Source organism: Sorex fumeus, unplaced genomic scaffold, assembly GCF_029834395.1.
Source record: "Sorex fumeus unplaced genomic scaffold, SorFum_2.1 ptg000047l, whole genome shotgun sequence".
NCBI classification, from domain to species: domain Eukaryota; kingdom Metazoa; phylum Chordata; class Mammalia; order Eulipotyphla; family Soricidae; genus Sorex; species Sorex fumeus.
This window is the reverse complement of record NW_026606104.1, coordinates 44,845,235-44,868,378: the sequence shown is the minus strand read 5'-3', so window position 1 is coordinate 44,868,378 and position 23,144 is coordinate 44,845,235. Positions and strand designations below refer to the sequence as shown.

The 23,144-nt window shown below is 52.3% G+C and overlaps 1 protein-coding gene across 1 annotated transcript in view; it reads right to left on the bottom strand.

Moving 5' to 3' along the window:
- OPRD1 (opioid receptor delta 1) overlaps positions 1 to 20,808 on the bottom strand; it is a 37,517-nt gene extending 16,709 nt beyond the window's left edge. The window contains exon 1 of the mRNA XM_056123304.1: positions 20,389 to 20,808. Coding sequence (XP_055979279.1) covers positions 20,389 to 20,615 — 227 coding nt within the window. The 5' untranslated portion in view covers positions 20,616 to 20,808. The remainder of the gene's footprint in view (positions 1 to 20,388) is intronic.
- Between the last annotated feature and the right edge of the window lie 2,336 nt (positions 20,809 to 23,144).

The following is a 23,144-nucleotide window of genomic DNA, read 5'->3' as shown; positions in this document are numbered from 1 at the left end:
TATTGAATATGTCACAGGTAACTTGCTAGGCTTTGATGTGTGGGTGAGATACTCTCGGTAGCTTGCCGGGCTCTCCGAGAGTGGCGGAGGAATTGAACCTGGCTCGGCCAAGCTGGCCGCACGCAAGGCAAACGCCCTACTGCTGTGCTATCACTCATATCAACAGCTGAAAAAAGAAATCAAAAAATAAAATGCAATCTGCTCCTTTTATTTTATTCGCATCCTGATTTGTTTTTCTGTTATCCTGTTAATGTTTGTATATGGTAAATCGTATGGAGGTGGTTATAGTAAGGAGAGTTCAAAGGTTCCTACCCCAGGGGTAGGGAGGGAGTGCAGGACTGGGGGACTACATGGTGCCCAGGATTAACCCAGGCTCTCAGATACCCAAGAAATGTGCTCTACAATTGGTACCACATTCCCAGGTCCCACAAATAAATGTGTAGAGTCTTGAGACTCAGAACACAGAACAATGGTTAGCAGAGGGGATAAAGCGAGGAGTCTGGTAGGCATCCAGGAAGGCACATCGGTATGTTAGTGGTGGGTGTGGTATGGTAACAGGTATCTTGAGGAGACATGAAATTATAACTCAAAAATATAGTGATGTAAGCTGTTATATAAAACAATTAAATTTTAATAGTAGTGCAGGTTTTACTACTCTTTGAGTTATTGCTCTTCTCTTAATGCATAAGGGACTATGCACCATATGGAATACCACCTGATGCCCATTAGGATGGCAACTATCAAAGAAAAAAAGAGCCCAGAGATGTGGCTCAGCGGAAAGCACCTGCTTTGCACAGAAAAGGCTGTTAGTTCAGTCCCTGGCACCGCCTATGGCCACCACCCCACCTAGGCCCTCATCGGACCAGGCAGCACGTCCCCCAGAAAACCCAGGGCAGTTGGCTGGCATCTCCTTGCCCAGTGCCCAGTATCCTCCTTTCTATGGAGGCCTAAAAGGGGACTGCCTGACAGCTGGGGTGGGGGCGGCTGTTGGCTTTTGTGGAGTCATAGTCTCAGCTTTCCTTCCCTGTGCCAAGAGCAGCAACCACAAGAAGCAACAGCAACAGGATTGCAACTCGGATTGAGAGCCTCCCCTTGCTGTCCCTTGGGGCTGGGCTCCACTGTGCCCAGCCTCCCCGCCACCCTCCACCATCCACACCAGCTCACCATCAGCCCTTGCCTAGGCGGGAGGCAAGCTGGAAGCTGGGACTCAGAGTGGAGAGCTGATCTGTGACCCCCCAACTCTACTTGGGAAACAGTCCAAGACAATGAGTGAGGCCAGGAGCAAAGGGAATTCAACACACAGCGGGCCGTGTGCAGATGGCAGCGTGGCGCAGGGCTCTCTCAGATCCGATCCTGTGGTGCTCCTCACCCTGGGGGTTGGCCTGGACTTTTACTAGGTCATTGATAATTGATGGACACAGAGATGCCGGGAAGTGGGAACCATTTTATATCATTTCATCTTCCCAGACTCGGTGGGACAGGGGTTCCTTGCTCCTATTTTATAGGGAACAGGGAGGGAAAGACAGAGCCCACTGGTAGAAAGGGGCTCAGAGTCATGAGTGCCCTGCGGTAGAGCACCTGCCTTGCAGGGTGAGGCCCTGGGTTCCATCCCTGGGCTGGAAGAAGAGGAAAAGAAGAAGGAAAGGCTGAGGGGAGATGTCAGCCAGTGCTCAGCCCCGGAGTTCTGGGCTTCAGCTTCTCTCCTGGGCCCATCCAGTCTTTGACTGGTGAAACATGTGCTCCAAAGCAGGCTGGCACCTGTCTCTGGCACCTGGCACTGAGCAGGAACCCTGAAGACAGGGAGGTGAGCTCTCATGCTCGTCCCAGAATTCCACACTGCCAGGGTCAGAGGGGACATGGCGTTCACTGGAAGTGTCCCTGTGGGAAAGGGCACCAGGTGTCCCGACCCTTGGCAGACAGTAGCACACACATTCCCCTCAACCCATACACCAGCCTTCTACCCTCCATCCAGACCAAGCGAAGGATCTGTCCTGTCTTCCCTAGACCAGGCGACTTTCCAGGCCTGGAGAAGAGAAACGTCAGCTCATCTATTCAAACCATCACCTGTTTTTCACTAAACCTGGGGCTATTTTTTCCCCACTTAAGCACAGCATCCCATGGTGGGGGGGGGGGGGGGGGTCAAAGCTGGCAAGAAACAAACAAACAAACAAAACAATCGAAAACAGCAACCGCAGCACAAAAAAAGCATCACCCCATCTCAACAATTTTACTTCCATATGCTTTTGTTTTCACTCTCAAAACAACAGTTACAAGCCAGGAAATGGTAGAATGGAGCCCCCAGAAAATGGAAAGGACCAAAAAGATTCTCCCCAAGAGTTGTTGAGAGCACAACCCAGGACTCTAGAAAGCTTTCAGAACCAGGAGAGAAGTTTCTGCTGCTCCAGCAGTTGTGGTGTGATCACCCCAGGAAACAAACCCACTTGAAGGGTGAGGCTCAGAGAGAAACAAGGCACTGGACTTAGGGCACGTCTGGGCCATTATGCGTCTGTGGCTGGGCGTATCCTAACTTCTGCAGTCTCCCTCTGACCTGGGTCTGGATGTTCGGACCTGGGTCTGGATGTTCCATCTTCGAGGTGTAATGAGACCTGAGTGAGCCTGTGAGGTCAGAGCACTCACATCCCACTGCCTTCTCTTCTGGTCCAGAGGGAACACCCAGCCCAGAATGATGCTGGGTGACCCCTCTGTCCCTCAGGGAGGAGCCCTGAGGCCTGAGCTGGAACCGCAGCCCTGAAAGAGGCTCTGATCTGGAACTTGGGAGTTCAAACCTTCTCACAACATATAGGTGGGGAAACTAAGGCCGTCAGCAGAAAAGAAGGGAGGAGCCAAGTCATCCAATGTCAGTTCTCCCGGCATCCGGGAGCCTCAGGTCTTGAACTTCTTCAGGTTGCCTCCTCAGGGGATGTGTCAGATGAGGGTTTGAGTGGACTGAGTAAAAGAAAAAAGGGAACAGATCCTGTCCAGGGTTTCAGGCTCTCCACAAGGCTGCGGCTCCTGAGAGGGGCCACCCCTGGTTCTCGGGTACAGTAATTAGTCAGCACGTGGTAGATCCACGGACAGAACCATGCTTATCCCTGTCCTCACCTTGCCACCGCCTCTGCCCCTGGAGCTAAGGCTCTGTCCCAGCGGCTCTCGTGCACTGACACATTCCATCAAATTCAACCAATACCATAGAGATTGCCCCATAGAACCACTCTGACCACCCACGGCATAGCTGCGAGTCTCAAACTTGACAGAGGGGGCAGGTGAGCCCTGGAGAACGCGCCAGCTATATCTCCGTGAGCCCTGAGAACGAGGCTGGGTGGGAACAGGGTCTTTGCAGATGTGATGTATTTAGAAGTGCTGAGGGGCTGGAACAACAGCACAGTGGGTAAGATGTTTGTCTTGCTCGTGGCCAACCCGGGTTCGATTCCCAGCATCCCCTATGGTCCCCTGAGCACCTCCAAGGGTAATTCCTGAGTGCAGAGCCAGGAGTAACCCCTGTGCATCGCCAGATGTGACACCCCCCTCCTAAAAAAAAAAAAATAGCAAAAAAAAAAAGTGATGAGTGCCTGAGTCCACTAGGACTACAGACCGGCGTGAAGGACCCACAGACACACAGGGAGAGGCAGGGCCACCCTCAGCGGGTGAAGGACAAGCGCTGCTGAGCCACCAGAAGCAAGGCCAGCAGAAGCTTCCCTGGGGTCCTCGGCGGAGCAAGGCCCTACTGTCACCTCGATTTTGCCTTGTCTCTGGTGGACAGGAGAATCCCTTCCTCTGGCCTGAAAGCACTCCCTTTCCGGTCATTTGTTAGCACAATCCTCAGGAGCTGATCCAGTTGGGTTAGCCATCTTGTGAGTGAAAACAGAACCAGCGTCTGTTAAAATTACTCCCAGCAGAAAGAGGTTCTTCATCAAAAACTTAATGTCCATGGTGGGAGCAAAGAGGGTAGTTGGGCCACTCGCTGAGTGTTCACTTGGCGCCAGCTTGCCCCATTAAGTGAATGCCACACACACGTTTAGTGGATCTGGACACCTTGAGCAAGCGTGCGTTATCACTCCCATTGCACAGGTGCAGAATGTTGAGGCTCAGAAGGAGAAAAAAGTCCCTAAAAGTCCGACAACTAGGAATGGCAGGGCCTGACAGTGTCCTCTCCGCCCCCACAACCAGACGCATTTCATCTCTTTGTTTTATAGATGAGGTAACCAGGGCACAGCTACACCCGCAGTGCTCACAAAGGCTCTGCCCTCTAGAGAACAAAGAGCTTAAATAAAGCAGCTGCCAGCCAGCCGGGGTCCAGCTGGAGTTCCCTCTATTTGCAGACAAAGGGCGGTTGCGCTTCTGACGGCAAAGCAAGCCAGGCTGGGCAGCCAGGGCTGTGAGCCACGTCCCTGCCCACCATCTAACGGGAGTGGCGAGCGGCCAGAAATTAATTAGCTGTCTCATTTCTGGCGAAGCTTGAGAAAAGAAAGCAGTTAATTATAACGGGACCCAGCGAGCCTGTCGCGGGAGAAGGTTAAGGGCTGGCACTTGGAAGTAAAGGGCTCCCGGGCTGAGTGGGAGACGAGCGGCCAGCTCGCACTCAGCAACAGGCACTGCCAATCGGTTCGGTTTGGCGCAAGAACCACAAGAAGAGACGCGCTTTCCCGCCCTCCTCCCTATTTCTGGCTGAAGAGCACTGGACCTGGAGATGGAGCGACTGGACCTAAGAGAGGCCTCCAACAGCAGGGTCCTTTGGTCCAGCATGTCAGCCCCCGGGGCTCTCGGGCGTCGGGATGTACAAACCTGCTGGCTAGGCCACGGGACTGGGGATCCAGCTCTGAGCACAGGCTCCTTGGGGAGAGATAAACAAGCAGGCACGTGGCAGAAAGCGTGGTCTCCGTGGTCTACGCTCGGAAGGGGACCAGGATACCGTCTTGAGAAAACAGAGAAGTGGGAGGAGGGGAGCCTGCTGGCCCGGAGGGCATCAAAGAAGCCAGCAGGAGGGAATATTAACTAAGCTGAGGAGGAAATGACAGAGGCCTGAGGGCTTCACGTCTGATTTCTTGCCTGGAAGTTGGGGTTATTATAGATTGCAACTCCCCAGAGGGAATCTCATTAACCAAGTGCCAACTAGATACTTAAGAAATACTTAGTGATGCCGCCTCTGATGCCAGGACTGGAACAGAACAATGAATAGATGGGACAGTGTCTGCACACCAAGAGCCACCAGTGACGAGGGGACGGCAATGCACAATGCCCAGCAACTGCACAAGGAGGAAATCCCACATTACAGCCACTTTGTGGCTGTGTCTTCCCCGTCCTCCTCTCCTTTCCCTTCACTGCTGTTGTGAGACGGGGGCCACACAACACAACCTGGCTATGGTGCTCGCCAGGGCTACACGCTAGCTGCAGCACTTACACATTGTGTGTTGGTGGTGGGGGGATCACATTTCTGCGTTTCTGCCTTCTGGATGCAAGCGCCCCTGGGGCTCTCTCTCCTGGCCACAGTGCTCTCACCTACCATCATGGTGCTCACGCACACCTGGTTGTATGCCAGAAATCACACATTTAGTTGCGGTGCCAGGGATCCCAGACAGAGCCTTTGGGGCAGTGCTTGACAAACGTACTGGGGCAGCAGCAGAAATCCAGCTCTTGGCCTTAGGTGTGCAAGACCAGGAGCTTTTGACACTGAACCATCCCCCGGGCCTTCCCTCGCTCTTGTGACTAGCACCAGGTAAGGGTAGTTGGCTCACATCGTTGCATTAAATCCTCCCAAGAGGGGACCGGAGGATAGTACAGTGGTTAGGGCATTTGCCTTGCACATAGCCAACCAAGGTTAAATCTCCGACATCCCATATGGTCCCCCAAGACCCTCCAGGAGTGATCCCTGAGCACAGAGCCAGAAGTAAACCCTGACCACCATCCCGTATGGCCCCAAAACAAAAAAAACAAAAAATCCTCCCAACAAATGACTGTGGTAACACAACCTCACTTTGCCAGACAAAGAGTGTGAGGCTCAGGAAGGCAGAGATATTCAAGTTCTACAGCTGCAGTACCAAGCCTCCCACCAGAGGGTAACTGCATCCACTTGGTGAGGCTACAGTACCCAATCACTTGCTCCAACACCAGTTTCTGTGCAGGTGTGAAGACATTTTGTGGATTTGCTGAATGTCTACAATCAGTTGACTTTAAGTCAAAGAGGATCTCTGTGATAATAAGGGTCAGCTTTAAGAGTAAAGCTGAAGGCTAGAGAGCTAGTACAAGGGGTAAGGCCCTTATCTTGCATGCAGCTGACCCAGGTTGATCCCTGACACCACATCTGTCACAGGAGCCTCCAGGACTGATCCTTGAGCACAGTTGGGAGTAAACCCTGAGCATAACCAGCTTATGCTAACCACCATCACCACCACCACCACCACCACCACCACCATCCCCCAAAAAGGAAGAGTAAAGCTAATGTTTCCCAGAGAAAGAAGAAATTCTGCCTGCAGAATGTAGCACCAACCTGAGAACTGCCAGCCTGTCCTATGGATGTCAGACCTACCTAGCCAGACCTCACATCACGAGAGCCTGACTGACACAGAGCTGGAAGCCCAGGTTCTGGGTGTGGCTGCAGGCCAGGGAGTCACACAATTTGTCCTCCCCCAGGAAAGGACAGAGACAGCCATCACCCCATAGGGGCTGCTGTGGGGAAGGGAGAAGCACTGGAGATATGATGGAGAGAGGGAGAAAAGAGGGAGAGAGAGAGAGAGAGAGAGAGGGCTCCGCAGCCCCTCACTAACCAAGTGCCCTCAAAGTCATACAGACTTCTCTTCTCCATTGTCTCTACAGCACAGATCTGAGACTCTGCAGGTAAGTTCTCCTGAACCGAGGCACAGGCCACCAGCTACCACTCTTGGATTCTCAGGGATTCGTGGCCCTTCCATCACCAGTAAATGTTCTAAACCCACAATCCCATGCAAAACCATTACCCTTGAGTTTGTCATTCTCCATGAACCTGAGATGGTTGATTACCTGTCCCCACCCCCACCCCCCAGGGACACCCTTTTGAGGACAGTGGGCAAGACAGGCCCGTACAGATGCATATACAGTTGCACACAGACACACAATCACATATACAACCACACATGCACACACAACCACACATGCACGCACAATCATGTATACACAATCACATCCACTCCCTTCCTGTTCATACCAACCATGTGAATCACACCTGCATGTGCTGACAGGGAAAAATCTGATCCCAATTCGTTGACAGAAGAAAACTAGGGCCCAAAGGAAATGGGTTGGTCCCGAAGGGCAGAGGGGAGCACCAGGATCTGGACTGAGGCATTCCGAGAACCCCAGTCTTCCCATCTCGAGGCCGTGGCCATGCTGTATATGGCGCTGTATCTCCTTCTGCCTGATACACAATACAGATTCACTTGCATTACCTTTACAAACAGATCTACCCTGCTCCTTTAGCCTTGATTTAAAAGCATCTTCCCCGGGGCTGGAGCAATAGCACAGCAGGTAGGCCTTGCACACGGCCGACCCGGGTTCGATTCCCAGCATCCCATATGGTCCCCTGAGCACCGCCAGGGATAATTCCTGAGTGCAGAGCCAGGAGTAACCCCTGTGCATCGCCAGATGTGACCCAAAAAGCAAAAAAAATAAAAGCATCTTCCCCTGGTTGGAATCAGAGTGTGTCAGGCCCTCAGCCTTCCTCAGGGTGGCCACACCATCCTCCTTCCAAAGCTGACCTTCTGCTTGCTCATGGAGGCCTAGATGAGTGAGCCACCATCTCTGAGACCTACTGTCAAACAGAAACCCCACCGAGTTGGAGGAATCAAGTGGGATAACATGGGGCATGCTGAGCACAGAGCTGGCCACCCCGTTCACCCAAGAAAGGCAGCAGTTCTATTTGACATCTCATGGAGTCCATCAGCCATCATGGGGCTTGGAGTTAGCTCAGTGGCTAAAGCCCCCGCCTGGCAGGTGTGAGTTCAAAAGTTTAGTCCCCAGGGCCACTCTACTGCCTGAGATTCTGGAGTCCCGGGAGGTTTCCAGCTGGCATGAGTGACCTTTGCTACTGGAGGCCAGGGCCAGCATAGAGCACACACTTGATCACTTGATCACTTGACTTCCCGTTAATCATCGAGTTGCTCGAGCGGGTAGCAGTAACGTCTCCATTTGTCCCTGTTGCATGCTAGTGTAGCCCAATGGCATCTGTTCGCTCTAGGAACATGAAGAGCCTCAAACCGATCGTTCATGATCTTGATGAAGAAGTCTGACCATCTGGTAGGTGGGCGGCCACGCGGTCTTTTGACATCCCGTGTAATCCAGTCGGTAACAGCTCTAGTCCAGCGGTCGTCTTTAAATCTCATTACGTGACCAGCCCATCTGATTTTTGACACCTTGGCAAACGAGACAGCGTCCCTGATTCTTGATCATCGATGGAGGTCGGAACTCCAGATTCTTTCTCTCATTTGAGTGAAACGTGATATTCCAAGCATAGCTCTTTCAATTCTTCTTTGGGAGACCTGAATAGCTTTCTCATCCTGTTTTTGTAGGGCCCAGGTTTTCTGAGGTATATGTTAATGCAGGAAGAACAGTGGAATCAAAGACATATGCCCAGAGCCGGAGGTTCTTCGTCCTCTTAGCTATTTCTTCGATGCTCTTGAAGGCATTCCAAGCCGCTCTCTTCCTCCTGCGCAGCTCGGGTGCCAGGTCATTTGTCATGTTGACTTCTCGACCTAGGTACACATAGCTGTTGCATTCGGAGATGGTAGTTTCATTGAGAGTGAATGGGGAGTCAGGAACGAGGCTGTTTCTCATAAACATTGTCTTCATAAGATTCAGCTGTAGTCCGACCTTTCCATACTCACGGTCGAAGTCGGCCAGCATTTGTGCCGCTTGGCTGATGTTTGGTGTTATTAAAACAATGTCATCAGCAAAGCGGAGGTGGTGTAGTTGCCAACCATCTATCTTCACTCCCATTCCTTCCCATTCCAGTCATCGCATGATGTCCTCGAGGGTGGCACTGAAGAGTTTCGGTGAAATGGTATCACCCTGCCGAACCCCTCTCTTGACATCAGTGATTACTTCTTTGTAGAATGGTGAGATCCTGGTAGTGAATCCGTAGCCTACCAGGACCAGATAAATACCTCACTGGCAGACCTCCACTACCTCCACTACCTCCACTACCCAGCCGCCGCCACACTCCAGGATGCTTTCCGGACCCACGCAGCCGCAAAGCGACCGCGCAACACATTATAAGACACCAAATACCCATCTTCCAGAATTGCCGTACCATATTTGATGGGTTCAAATATGGTAACACCTACAAGGGCGATTAGAGGTCACTCCAAAAGCCTCTATCCCTCTCGGAAAGCCTGGCAAGCTACCGAGAGTATTCCGCCCGCACGGCAAAGCCTCGCAAGCTATCCGTTGTGTATTCGATATGCCAAAACCAGTAACTACAGTGGGTCTCATTCCCCTGACCCTGAAGGCGTCACCAATATGGCAGCACTAAGAAGTATGATAAAGGAGAGGCTGATAAAATCTCAAGGCCGAACTAGGCTGCCACAACGAAGGAAGACAAAAATGATCGTCTGTACTTTCAATGCACGTATACGCTAGCATCAGATGCATCCATCGAGGACCTGATGGTACAAGCGTGAAAGATCAAGTACGACATCGTTGGCCTGACCAAGACAAGAAGGCACCAATCTCATCACACTGTTTTCGACACTGGAGAAGAATTGTTCCTCGGAACATGCAATTGTTCCTCGGAACATGCGATAGAGCACACAACTGAATAAAAAGATGCGTGACTGTGACTCATCTCCAGCACGTGAATGCACATAACTGAAGAGAGAGTGCAGTCTGGCCGAAGAGATAGCACCAGGTTTATGGTGCTTACCATGCATGCAGACCACCTGGCCTTAATCCCCCGCATCAGATGATTCCACGAACACTGCCGTGAGTGGCTCCGTGAGCATAGAACTAGGAGCAGCCCCCCAACACAGATGGTGTCCCCAACCGCTCACACGGACACAAAGGTGTGACCCCCCCAGTGAGCATGCATATGAGCACAGCAGGCCACATGATCTACCTGTCCTCACAGCAGCAGCAGAACAAAGGGGGAAGAGCAAAAGTTAAAATGTTAAATTTTTTTTAAAAGCCATACTTTGACAGAACCTCCGTATCTGAGGTGCTCAGTCCGACCAGGCAGGGGAAGGGGTGATTTGGGGCTCCCAGCCCCCCCGCTGGGACAGACCCCCGGGTCTCATGCAGGCACTGCTCCCTCCCACAGGGAGAAGTGGAAAATCACTCAATGGACATTTTCTCATACATGAAGATGGTGTTTCTGTAACCTGTGGAAAACAGAGGCTCTCCCTGCCTGCAGGGCATCTGGACATTTCCCTCTGTCTGGCTCTTTCCCTGACCCTAGTTTGCAAGCTCTGGGTAAGCAGCCAAAAGGCGTCATTATCACCAACAACTTCCTGTCGTGGGCCAGACCCTGTGCCTCCCCATACATCATCTCTCTTAACCTTTGCCTTCATCAGAACAGCTGTGAAATCACCTTCCGGTAAGAGGCTCCTCCTGACCTCTCCAGAGCTCCGCACCCCTCCACCCTGCCTGTTCAGGAGACTTCATCACTCAAGCCTGGGCTTCATGTCTGCCCCCCAGACACCAGCTCTCTGGGTGCTGCCTGTGTCTTGATCGCCAATGGAAGTTGCACACCTGGCATGTGCCAGGCTCCTGGACAGGCTGCTGAGTATCAGCTCCCCAGCCACAAGCAGAGAAGTGTTCTTCTACGCTGCCCATCTCCTAGGGAGGAGAGCAGATAAGTCAAGTGAGCTCCAGGGTGGATCCCCCGTAGGAAGCAAGTCTGTGTTGGAACCCCAATATCTCTGCTTCAAAAGGATGTGGCCGCTGGCACCACCACAAGACATCTGGGGTTCTTTGGACCTATTAAGTGTTATCGGTGGCCCCTCAGAAACCCATTTCTCATGCTCCTGGGTAGCCCTGTATCTGGCCTTGGGCTACTTTTAGCCATACATGGAAAGAGATGGAAGTAGATGGGGCAAGGTGTTAGGAAAGGCAATTTCTGCTCCTGTCATGGTCACTAACTTAAAAGATGCAGAGCCCCTGAAAATCGATCTACAAAACTGAACCTATCAGGGTGGGGGACAGACTGAGCTGTAGAGGTACCCTAGTGGGGTCGTGCTGCTTTGGAACATTGTATGCATGAAACCCTATCAATATAGTAAATGCTTTGTAACTGTAAATCATATCATAGCTCATAAATCATAACTTGTAAATCAAAGTGCTTCAATCTCTCTATAATTATATATATAATTATTTTATTTTGCTTTTTGTGTCATACCTGGCAGTGCTCAAGGCTTACTCTTGGCTCTGCACTCAGGGATCATTCCTGGTGGGGCTCGAGGAACCATATGGGATACTGGGGATTGAACCCTGGGTTGGCCATATGCAAGGCAAGTGCCTTACCCGCTGTACTACCATTCCAGCCCAATAAAAAAAAAATTCAAGGGTTAAACTGACCAATATCTATATGTTTCTAACAGAGCATGGACAAAAACAAGCATCCACTAAAGAGAATCATGAGCCAGGGTTCAAAATTCTGCACCAAGACAAGAAACTCACCTCTTTTTTTTTTTTCTTTTTTTCGGGTCACACCCAGCATTACTGGGCCCGCTTGAGCAAATCGACGATCAACGGGAGGGCCTTTACTTTACTTTTACTTACCCGGCATTGCACAGGGTTTACTCCTGGCTCATGCACTCAGGAATTACTTCTGGCGGTGCTCGGGGGACCATATGGGATGCTGGGAATAGAACCTGGGTTGGCCGCGTGCAAGGCAAACGCTCTATCCGCTGTGCTATTGCTCCAGCCTCGAGAAACTCACTTCTGAGGGGAGGTGGGATGGGAGGTGTAGAGACTTGTGGGGTGGGGGGACGAATGAGCTATTCCCATTTCTCCCAGCCTTGTGTTTTCCATGCCACAGGACTCTGAGGTCTGAGTTCCCTCCACTTCTCAGAAAGCTACTGAAGATAAGATTCTGCACACACAGCCCGGCCAGAGACAAAGCTGCTGATTTCTGCAGCTGCCAAGGAGCTAGAAATCAATGGAAGACAGCCCAGCGCCCCGCCCCACCCCACCGCAGGCCCTCCGCCCGCAGCCTGCCGGAGGGTGGATCGCTCCTGTAAGCAGCAGGCTTTCCGTTCTTCCCACACACAGAGGGATGCTCTGGGCAGCCAACTGGACTGAGGGGTCCCAGGAACTCAGATCAGTGAAACTGTGCCACGCTGTGCCCGAGCCAGACCCCCTTTCCTTTCAAAGTCCACGCATCGCCTTCCAGGAAGGGAATCTGGCAGAAGTCTGGGAAGTCTTCTCACTCCTCTGTGGTGGGAGGGGAAGGAAATTATATTGGCTTCATCTTGTCTCCACCCAAGTCTCCAGCACCATCCTCCACCCAGCGCCTTCGCAGGGTCCTCTACAGTGGACCTACGGGGACATGCCAGCCCGCATCAAACAGCAGTCCAGCCCCGTGAGAACAGGGAAAACTCCTGGAAAAACCAGGAGTCGTGCACGAACACTGCCTTCAGGAATATGGGCAGACACATTATTTAGGTTGACATCATAATGAAAACAATGTACATCTCCCCCAAACAGAACACAGCAATCATCAAAAATGATATTTCGAAAAACATTTGAAAACATGAGGACATGCCCATGATATGTGAACAGACAGCTTACAAAACATGATAAATGCTATGATCATTATTCCAATGTAGTGTGGTCCTGGTGTGAGAGAGAGGAGAGAGAAAGGAAGGAAATACACGGGGAAGACAAAGCTTTCCTCTTTGCGTGGAAAGACTATGGGTCATGTTTGTCTCTGCTTAAATGTTGTTTTTTGCCACACCTGCTGTGTCAGGGCTAACCCCTGGCTCTGTACTCAGGGATCACTCCTGGCAATGCATGGGGGACCATATGTGAGACTAGGGATCAAACTGGGGTTGGAGTTGTTCAAGGCAAGCACTTTACCGCTGTACTGTACCTCTGGTTCTCTCCAATAATAATAATAATTACTGCAGCGTTAATGATTCAAAAAGCATGTTTTTTTAAAAAAATTTTATTAGTGAGACACCGTGAGGTACAGCTGTAGACTTACAAATTTTGTGCTTGGGTTTCAATTATACAATGATCAAATACGTATCCCTCCACCAGTGACCATTTCCCACAACCATGGATCCCAGTATCCCGCCCACCCCCCATACCCCCCCATCCCACCCTGCCTCTTTGGCAGGGCATTCCCCTCTGTTCTCTCTCTCCTTTGGGGTGTTGTGGTTTGCAAAAGAGGCATTGAGTGGCAATCATGTTTGGTCTATAATCTACTTTCAGCATGCTTCTCCTATCCTGGGAGGATCCTCCCAACACACTTTATTTGGTGCTCCCTTCTCTATCTGAGCTGCCTTTTCCCCCAGCATGTGTGGCTGGCCTCCAAGCCATGGAACAAAATTCCTGGTACTAATCTCGGCCATTCTTGGGTGTAAGTCTCCTATTTTGTTACTTTACGTTCCCCAGATGAATGCCATTTTTTTTCTTTTTTGCTTTTTGGGTCACACCTGGCGATGCACAGGGGTTACTCCTGGCTCTTCACTCAGGAATTACTCCTGGCGGTGCTCAGGGGACCATATGGGATGCTGGGAATCGAACCCGGGTCGGCTGCGTGCAAGGCAAACACCCTATCCGCTGTGCTATCACTCCAGCCCCATTTTTCTATGTCTATCCCTCTCTTTCTGACTCATTTCACTTAACATGATACTTTCCATGAAGTACCACTTGTATATAAATTTCATGACTTCATCTTCTCTAACCGCTACATAGTACTCCACTGTATAAATGTACCAAAGTTTCTTTAATCAGTCATCTGTTCTCGGGCACTCAGGTTTTTATCAGGTTCTGGCTATTATAAAGAGTGCGGCAATGAACAAACAAGTGCAGATGTCACTTCAACTATGCTTTTTTGCCTCTTTGGGATATATTCCCAGGAGGGGTATTGCTGGGTCAAATGGGAGCTCAATTTCTAATTTTTTGAGAATCGTCCATACTGTTTTCCAGAAGGGCTGAACCAGTCGGCATTCCCACCAACAGTGAAGGAGGGTCCCTTTCTCGCCACATCCGTGCCAGCACCGGTTGCAAAAAGCAAGTTTTGAATATTGAGCAAATAAAGTTTTTCTATAGCATCCACCCAGTAATTCAAGTTCCCTTGGGGTTCAATAAATGACAATCAAATGAGGGAGAAGAAAGCTTTTTCATCAGTATTTTCTAAGGGTTTTTTGTTTGTTTGTTTGTTTGTTTTTTCTTTTTGGGTCACACCCAGCAATGCAAAGGGTTCATCCTGGCTCTGTGCTCAGGAATTACCCCTGGTGGTGCTCAGGGGACCATATGGGATGCTGGGAATCGAACCTGGGTGGGCCGCATGCAAGGCAAACGCCCTACCCGCTGTGCTATTGCTCCAGCCCCTTCTAAGGGTTTTTGAAAACAGTGCCAAATGCCTGGCCCTGTGCTGAAGTCCCATCCCATCAGGCCTGGGGTCCTCACAGTTCCTGGGAGTATGTCTCACTATTCCTCTTTCACAGACAAGTAAACCGAGGCTCTGAAGATGAGTAAACCAAGGCTCCAAAGATTTACATTCATGTGAGGTCCCAGTTCACCCTCTCAATAAATGACACAACAGGATGTGACCCCAGTTCCTCCTGGTTCCCAGGCCCAAGCTCTCAAAGGTGAGGCCCCACACAGAGGGCCTGCCCAGCCCCTTCCCTCATGGGCACGCCCAGAGCTCACTCATGCTGCAGGGTCTCTCAAAGAGAACAGCCATGGAGGGGCTGGAGAGTCGGAATCCGGGTTTGTGCCTTTCTGGCTGAGAGGCAGCTGCCCCCTCCAGCTTTCTGCTCTGGTTGATGAGTAAGAACCTCCAGCGCCAGGATACCAAGCCGAGTAAAGTCCATCAGAAGGAAAGGGAAAGATCCAGAAATACACCGGGGTGGGGGGTGGGGGGCGGTAACTGATTCACACAACTGAATGAGGGGTACACGGATGTTGAAAAGGAAGGCTCAGGGCTGGAGCAATAGCACAGCGGGTAGGGCGTTTGCCTTGCACACGGCCAACCCGGGTTCGATTCCCAGCATCCCATATGGTCCCCTGAGCACCGCCAGGGGTAATTCCTGAGCGCAGAGCAGGAGGAACCCCTGTGCATTGCCGGGTGTGACCCAAAAAGAAAAAAAAAAAACAAGAAAGAAAAGGAAGGCTCAGCACTCAGGGGCGCCTGGGGGAGGGGAGGTGGGTGCATGGGGGAATGGGATGTGCTGGGATTATGTACACAGGAAACCATCATTATCAGTATGGTAAATCACAGAATCTGGATCAGTAAAAAATGTTTTTTTAAAGAAGAAATATAATGGCTTGCTCTTTCAAGACTGTTTTCTCTTGAACATGTATTTCTGCTTTTTTTTCCACTCTGGAGAGGCCCATGTTCTCTCCCTTTATATCTTTCTATGTAAATTTCATTCAATAAAAGTATTATGATTCACTTTAAAAATTGTAAAATTAGGGGCTTGGAGCAATAGCACAGTGGGTAGGGCGTTTGCCTTGCATGCGGCCAACCCGGGTTCGATTCCCAGCATCCCATATGGTCCCCTAAGCACTGCCAGGAGTAATTCCTGAGCGCAGAGCCAGGAGCAACCCCTGTGCATTGCTGGGTGTGACCCCCCCAAAAAAATTGTAAAATTAAAATAAAAATTATTTTAGGACTGGAGTGATAGTATAATGCGTAGGGCACTTGCCTTTCATGCAGCCAACCAGGGTTCAATCTCTTGCATTCCCATATTATCCCCTGAGCATGGCCAGGAGTAATGCCTGAGTACAGAGCCAGGACTAACCCCTTAAACACTGCTGGGTGTGGCCCCGAAAAAAAAAATTTTAAAGGCCCCCTTCGGGGGCTGGAGTAATAGTAGACCATGTAAGGCGTTTACCTTGCACGTGGTCAATCCAGGTTCGATCCCCAGCATCCCATATGGTCCCCTGAGCACTGCCAGAAATAATTCCTGAGTGCAGAGCCAGGAGTAACCCATGAGCATTGCCGGCTGTGATCTAAAAAAGCAAAAAAATTAAAAAGCCCACCTCCAGTCCCTGCTGCAGGACAGTGAAGAAACCAGGGCAGTGGGAGGCCCAGAACTGACCCTCTGTGTCGCTCCTGGCCGGCCCCAAGTGCACAAGTCACCAAGATCCCAGGGCTGAGCCCTCACTGAGATGTGCAGAGTCCAGCCAGGCCCGCCTGCTGTCCACTGTCCCTGCTTGGCCTCACCCCAGTCATGAGGCCCAGCCTCCTGTCTCCGGGTGCTTTCCGAGAGGGACAACCAAGGCCAGTGCTGCTGGGCCTCTCAAGGTCAGTCGGCTCTCTCCTCTTGCCTGAGCCACCCTTGACTCCCTCACATCTGAGGCACTGCCAGCCCAGCCCACTCCAAGCTCACTCTACTGCTAGGAGCTACTTGTGCTCTGGGGTTACTCCTGGCTGGTCACTCTGGAGTTCATGGACTGCTGGCCTCAAAGTAAGTGCTTCCCGCAAACCAGACATGTGGAGGAGGCGCTGAGCTCTCTCCTGCCCCCCAAATCCTCTTGAATACTGTCCTACTCTGGGGGCGGGGCAGGGGGGGCAGTGGTTGGCAGGAGGGAAACTAGGGTTATTGGTGGTAGGAAATGGCCTCCACCCAGCCTTTCTGCTGTTGCCAGAGCAGCTCTCTGCACACACAAACACACACACACACACACACGGACACACACACACACACACACGGACACAATGGACAATAGGTGGAGGGATGGGTGTTGGATCATTGTATGACTGAACCTGATTATGAACAGCTTTGTACTGTGTGACTCCATTTGAAAAATTAAAATTAAAAAAAAAAAAAACACCGTCCTACTCCAAAGTCATCCTCTCCTTGGCCAGCACTGAAGTTCCCGCATTTCCCACCGCATCGTGCAGCCCAAGAACCCAAAATGGCAACAGGGGTCTCGGTAAGGGCCCTCCCTCAGGCCTGCGGCCTGGCCCGGCCCCCAGCCTTGCTCTTCCTCCCAAGACTCATTTCCAATCATGGGGGGAGGGGGGAGGGGGTGACCCCCTTGGAGCCCATCCAGCATTAGCCCTCACCAGCAACTCTGGGTGGCAGAGGGCACAGTGTGAGTCTCAGGGTCAGGATGCCTCCACCCAGCCTTTCTGCTGTTGCCAGAGCAGCTCTCTGCACACACACACACACACACACACACACACACACACACACACACACACACTCCCTGGCTCCCTCAGCCTAGACTCAGGGAGCTTCACTGCCCTCCCCCGGCCCCCGAAGCAGCTCTCCACCATCATCACCCACTGAACTGTCTTCCTTTGCTCCAGCCCAAATGCTCCCCCATCTATCCATTAGCGCCTCCCCACCCTCTTTCTGTACCTCCTCTGGCCTTACTGGCCAGCTCAGGTGCCTCCCTTGGACTCTGGTGGCTCTAGGAAGTTCCGATCACCCCTGGAGCTGTCAGTAATGGGGGTGGCGGGGGCAGAGGAGACGGTGTTCTGGGGGCCTCGCTCACTGTGTTAGGAGTCAGGGGTCAGGTCAGCAGCAGCCCATGTTTATGGGGCGAGTCCTTGTGCCTGTGAGATGGGGGGTGGGAAGGGCTCCACCTTCGTGGAAAAGCAGAGCATCAGCCTCCAGTCGGCTGCTCTACCTGGAGGGGTGGCTGGGGGCACCAGGGACTCACAGGAGAGGGCCCCCCATGTGACAGCCGATCCCCATAGGAGCTTAGAGTCCTCTCCTCACCCTGTTACCAAGGTAGACAAGAAGCTCAAGGAGGAATTCCAGGGGACCACAAGTGAAAGTCACATCCATGTAGGGTCACGGTACATGATTAGGAGGTCGGCCTGTAGGACATGGGACCTCAAGAAGGAAACAAGTTCCGTGGGAAAAAAAAGATGAAGAAACCTTGGTCAAAAGGATCCAGACACAAGACTCGGGCCCATGACTGTGCACCATGCCCAGAGGCACAGCTGCTCTCCCCAGCCAACACCAGAGGAAATGAGCCTCACAGAGGGAGGGTTGCTGACCCGTGTACACAGCCGGAAAGTGGCTTCAAAGTCAGGATTTGAACTTGACCTGGTGGGCTTCGCACTACCCCACCCCACCCTGCTCTCCTCACCTAAGGGGCCTCTTCATCTCTCCTTGCGTGTTTCTCTCTCCATCCCAAACTGCCTGAGAGACTGGTATAGAATTCACACATTCATTTGCTCATTCATTCAAACAACCATCTCACTTATGGTTATGTCATGGATACACGTAGATCAGGGGCTTTACTCCGTTCTGGGCCCTCTACCCCAATCCTCTTGGAACTGAGTCATGAGAATTTGAGCCCTAAACAGCTGCCTGCCCACAGGAGGGGAAGCATAAGTGGCTTAGAGGTCACTTCTAATGGCACTTGGGGCATCAAGAGGTGCTAGGGATCAAGAGGTGCTTAACAGACTTCTGCCTGTTAAGCATGTGCTCCAGTGCACTGAGCTTGCTCTAGCTCTGGCCCTTCTTTAATAAGCCCTGGGATCGGAAAGATCTGGAAAATTCCTCTTCTTCATCTCATGGGTAGCTTCCAGTTATTGGATCAGGCACTAAGCCAGTTGCATTATATATGCTATTTCATTGATATTGCATGAAAATATCGTTCTAGAAGTTTCTATTTTTGCCCAGTCCTACAGATTTAGAAACTGAGGCTCAAAGAGGTTAAGTGATTTACCGAAGTCACAAAGCCAGTGTGTGGCAAAGCTGGACAAATACTCAGAACAGGCCGTCTTCAGACCTCCCAAAGCAAAAATGGGGAGAAGTACTGATAAGAGAGCAAAGCAAAAAAAAAAAAAAAAGAAAATCAATCCTGCCTGTACTTGAGGGAATTTTCCCACTGTCACTGGCGATGAGTCATTGAAAGCATTGGAAATTCTGTCCCCTCCATCTTCCTGGGGGAGCGAAGATCCCCAGAGGTCTTCCAAAGCTTCTGCAAAGCCACTTCCCACCCCCAATCCCCCACCATCTTCCATCCTAGGCACAAATACTCCACCGTACGCTGGAATTTCTGCTCCCAAAGGAAGACGCTGTGTCAGGTTATCTGGGGCAGACAAAATAGATAGTGGAGCCGGGGAAAGGGGTCCTACTGTGACCCCTCTGTGATGGGTGGCAGTAATGGACTGTGGCCACATCTCACAACTCCTACCTCTAAGTCTACTTGCTGCCCTGTTCGAGGGCACAGAGCACCCATCTCCAAAGAAAAGCTACCACTGGCTTCTCTGTGGAGGTTTTCTCTCACCCCTTTCCCCAAGCATGAGCGGATGGAGCTAGGTCAGACTGTTTCCCAGCCGGCTGGGAATATTTCAGACCCTCTGAAAAAGTCCTGCTCTGCACACAGAGAAGGGAAAATTGTGTCCTGAGGTAGAGCACAAAACCCAGCCTTTCATTAAGGACAAAAATAAAATAGGGGGGGAAAGACGATTAGAGGTGAGGAGAAAATGGGAGGTGGCGCTTTTGATGAAGAGAATCCAGGTCTCAGAATCACATTGAGAGCTCTGGAATGGAAGATGCTGGCCTCAAGGAAAGGAAGCAGGGAGTTAATCAGCCGACCCTCGGGCTGTCCACTGGCAAACACACACATAGGGCCACCAAGACATGTGTCCAGGGACACCCTGGATGTTCCCCTCCCCCAGGGACACAGGGTGTTGACAAGAAATGACATGGTCACCATTGCCGAGTTCTCACAGAGAACCAAACATGACCGTGTGGGACAAGCACAGAGAGACACAGGGACCCCAACGGCGGATCACCAAATGTGACTTGGTTAGTGCCTACAGCACATGGTACAGACACGCACCCCCCTGTCTCCCCCCACCTGCACACACAGCCCCCACACAGCTGTTTCCCCAGAGCCCAAGGCACTTCCGGCATCTCAGCTCACCCCTGCTAGGTTTTGGAGGTCCAAACACACATTTGTGCTGTCACCAACACAGAATCACCCACTCACAAACTGTGACAGACACACAGACTATCCCACATAACCCGATGCAGACGGGGGTGCCAGCGGATCATCAAACGCCAGACACCCGGGGATGCCAACACCATCCAATGTTATTTACACACACAAACACACGCGCGCGCTCGCGCACGCACACGCACGCACACGGCAGTGCTGGACTCCAGCGTTCCCTGCAGGAAGCGAGCTGGCCCGAGAAGTCCCGGGTCCGAGGGCGATTCGGATTCCAGCCCCGCGGTAGCCTCGGGCACCCCCGGTCCAGCCCCGCCGCGCACTCACCGGACGATGCCGAACATGACCAGCACGTTGCCCAGCAGCCCCACGGCACACACCGCCGAGTAGAGCGCGGTGATGGCGATGGCCAGGGCGAGGGACGAGGCGCTCCGTGCGCCCTGCGGCCCCGACGCATTGGAGCCGGCGCTGGGGAAGGCGCTGGGGAAGGCGTCCGACGCGTTGGCGAGGAGCGCGGGCTGCAGCGCGGCGTCGGTGGAGGGAAGCGGGTCCATGGCGGCCGCGCGCCGGGCACCGCGACCCTCCCCGCCGTGCGCCCTGGGCGCGGAGAGCCGGTGCGAGAGCGCGGGCAGGGCAGGGGCCGCCGGCTCGACGCCGCCCGCTGCAGCGCCGGGGCTGCCCGGCTCCCTTTGCGCCTCGGCCGCCCTCCCCGGGCCGGTGCCCTCGGAGCCCGCCCGCCCTGCTCGCCCCGAGCGCTCTGAGCCCCGAGCCGCTGCGGGCTGCTCGGACGCGCCCGCCGCGCGCACCACGTGGCCCGGAGGCGGCCGCCAGTCTGCGCCCGCGGCTGGGGGCGGGCGCTGCACCACCCCGGAGCAGGGCCGAGGCTTCCCACCCCTTCCGAAGGGGTGCTCTTGGGGCTGATCACCGCCCCGGAGATCACCTCCTTCCCCTCCTGCCGCTTTGGAGACCCGAGGCACTGGATGGGAATCCTGCCCTTCGTCCGTGCCTGCGCTAACGGGCAAAGTCACCTTGAGCAAGTCACTTAAGCGCTCTCCACTTCATTCCCCACCCCTGTGAAATGAAGATCAAGCATCTCCTCCGAGGGTTTGTGGGGGGGGGGGGGGGGGTTTAAATAAAAGGCGGCGAGAACTTAGCTTAAGGCGTAAGTGCTCCGTAATTGGTCGGTGGGATCCTTGGTTTCCTTGCACCGCATGCATTCGCTGGACCGACGTTTGCCGGCGAATGCAAGCGCAAGGTACTATGAGGGATCTGCTTGTGCACAAGGGCTTGCGGCGCAGCGCGGGAGGCGAGTTCCCGGTAAGCACCCGCCAGAGAAACAGTAAGGGTTGGCTTTTGGTGGTGGTGGCGGTGGTGTTTGGAGTTGTGTGTTTTGGTTTGCTTTGGTTTTTGCCACACCTTTCCATGCTCAGGGATCACCCCTGGCTCAGCACTCAGGAATTACTGCGGGTGGCGCCCGGGGGACCATGGGACGCCGGAGCATGAACCCGGGTGGGCCGCGTGTAAGGCAAAAGCCCTAGCTGCTGCACTTTTACCTTGCTTAATCGGCCGGCACCACATGTGGGCTCCCGGGCACCGCCAGGGGTCACTCCTGAGCACCTCAGAGTGTGGCATAATCGCCCAACTCCCCAAGGTGCCGGGATAGATAGCTAGGATGAAGACAGGATTCCCCAACTAGGAAGAAAGGGAAGCTTTCTTGGGATCTTTCATCCAGTAAAGGACTGGGGTCCCAATGAGTGCTTGCGAAATGCTCTTCAGATGAATGAAATTTCTCAGGAGTTAAAAAATGGGCCAGTGGGCGTTCTGGAGTTCTAGGCTCTGACAATGCTCTGGACCACGTCAGTGACTGGTCACTCCGTGGTTTACCACCCTACTGTATACAAGGCTTTCCTGCTCCCCTGGGCCAGGCTCTGGGCAGGACAGATTCCCTCTGGAAATGATATTCCAAGGGAGATATTAAGTTTGGGAAGGAACTCAACATGTAAACCTGGAAAAAACATTCCAGATAACCACACACCATCAAAGGACTCCTAAGAGGTGAAGGAGAAGAGAAAGTCAGGGAGCAGCAAGTAAGGAAAGACCCCATGGCCAGGAAACATCCTGAGAACCTCTCCAGCTACTATAGGAGCAGGTGGAAAGGGGGTGAGGGGCTTTCCCATACCCCCCATCTAAACTGATCAGCCCACCACCAGCTTCCTTCTTGGCACATTTGTCCTTTGCAGAATGTTCTGTCTAATAACCATTACTCTCATTTCATGTATGAATCAGCACTTTGGAGTAGATTCTGTCTGTCCCCATTTTATAGATGAGAAGACTAGTACTAAGCAGATAATCGAATCACGTGGTAATTCTTTCTCCCTGAGTCTGCTTCCTTGGGATCTTTCCTCCAGTAGAGGACTAGGGTCCCAATGAGTGCTTGGGAAATGCTCTTCAGATGAACAAAACTTCTCAGGAGGAAAAATATGGGCCAGTCCGTGTTCTGAAGTTCTAGGCTCTGATGATGCTCTGGACCACATCAGTGCCTGGTCACTCCGTGGTTTACCATCCTACTGTGTACAAGGCCCTGCTCCTTCCCAGGAAGAACCAAACCGGAGCATTGAATTCAACCTTTTCTCCATTTTCTTTGCCCCAGCTGCACACTCTCCATCTGGGCTTCCCACTCGACCACCCAACGATTCACCAGACAAGTGATTTCCTTCTGCAATCACATGTACTTGATTGCGAATCACAAAACTCTCCCCCACATCCCATCCCAAAGGGCTTGGAAATTGGGTTGTGTGTCTAATAAACTGAACTTTCCCACCATGGGGCATTTGCACACTATTTCATCCTCTTGGAAGGCTCTTCTGAGCGCTACCAAGAGTGATCTCTGAGCATGGAGCCAGGAGTAATCCCTGAGCACAGCTGGGTGTGGCCCAATAAAACAATGACTAAAGAAAATTTTTATTTTATTTTATTTTATTTTTGCTTTTTGGGTCACACCCAGCGATGCTCAGGGGTTACTCCTGACTCATGCACTCAGGAATTACTCCTGGCGGTGCTCGGGGGACCATATGGGATGCTCG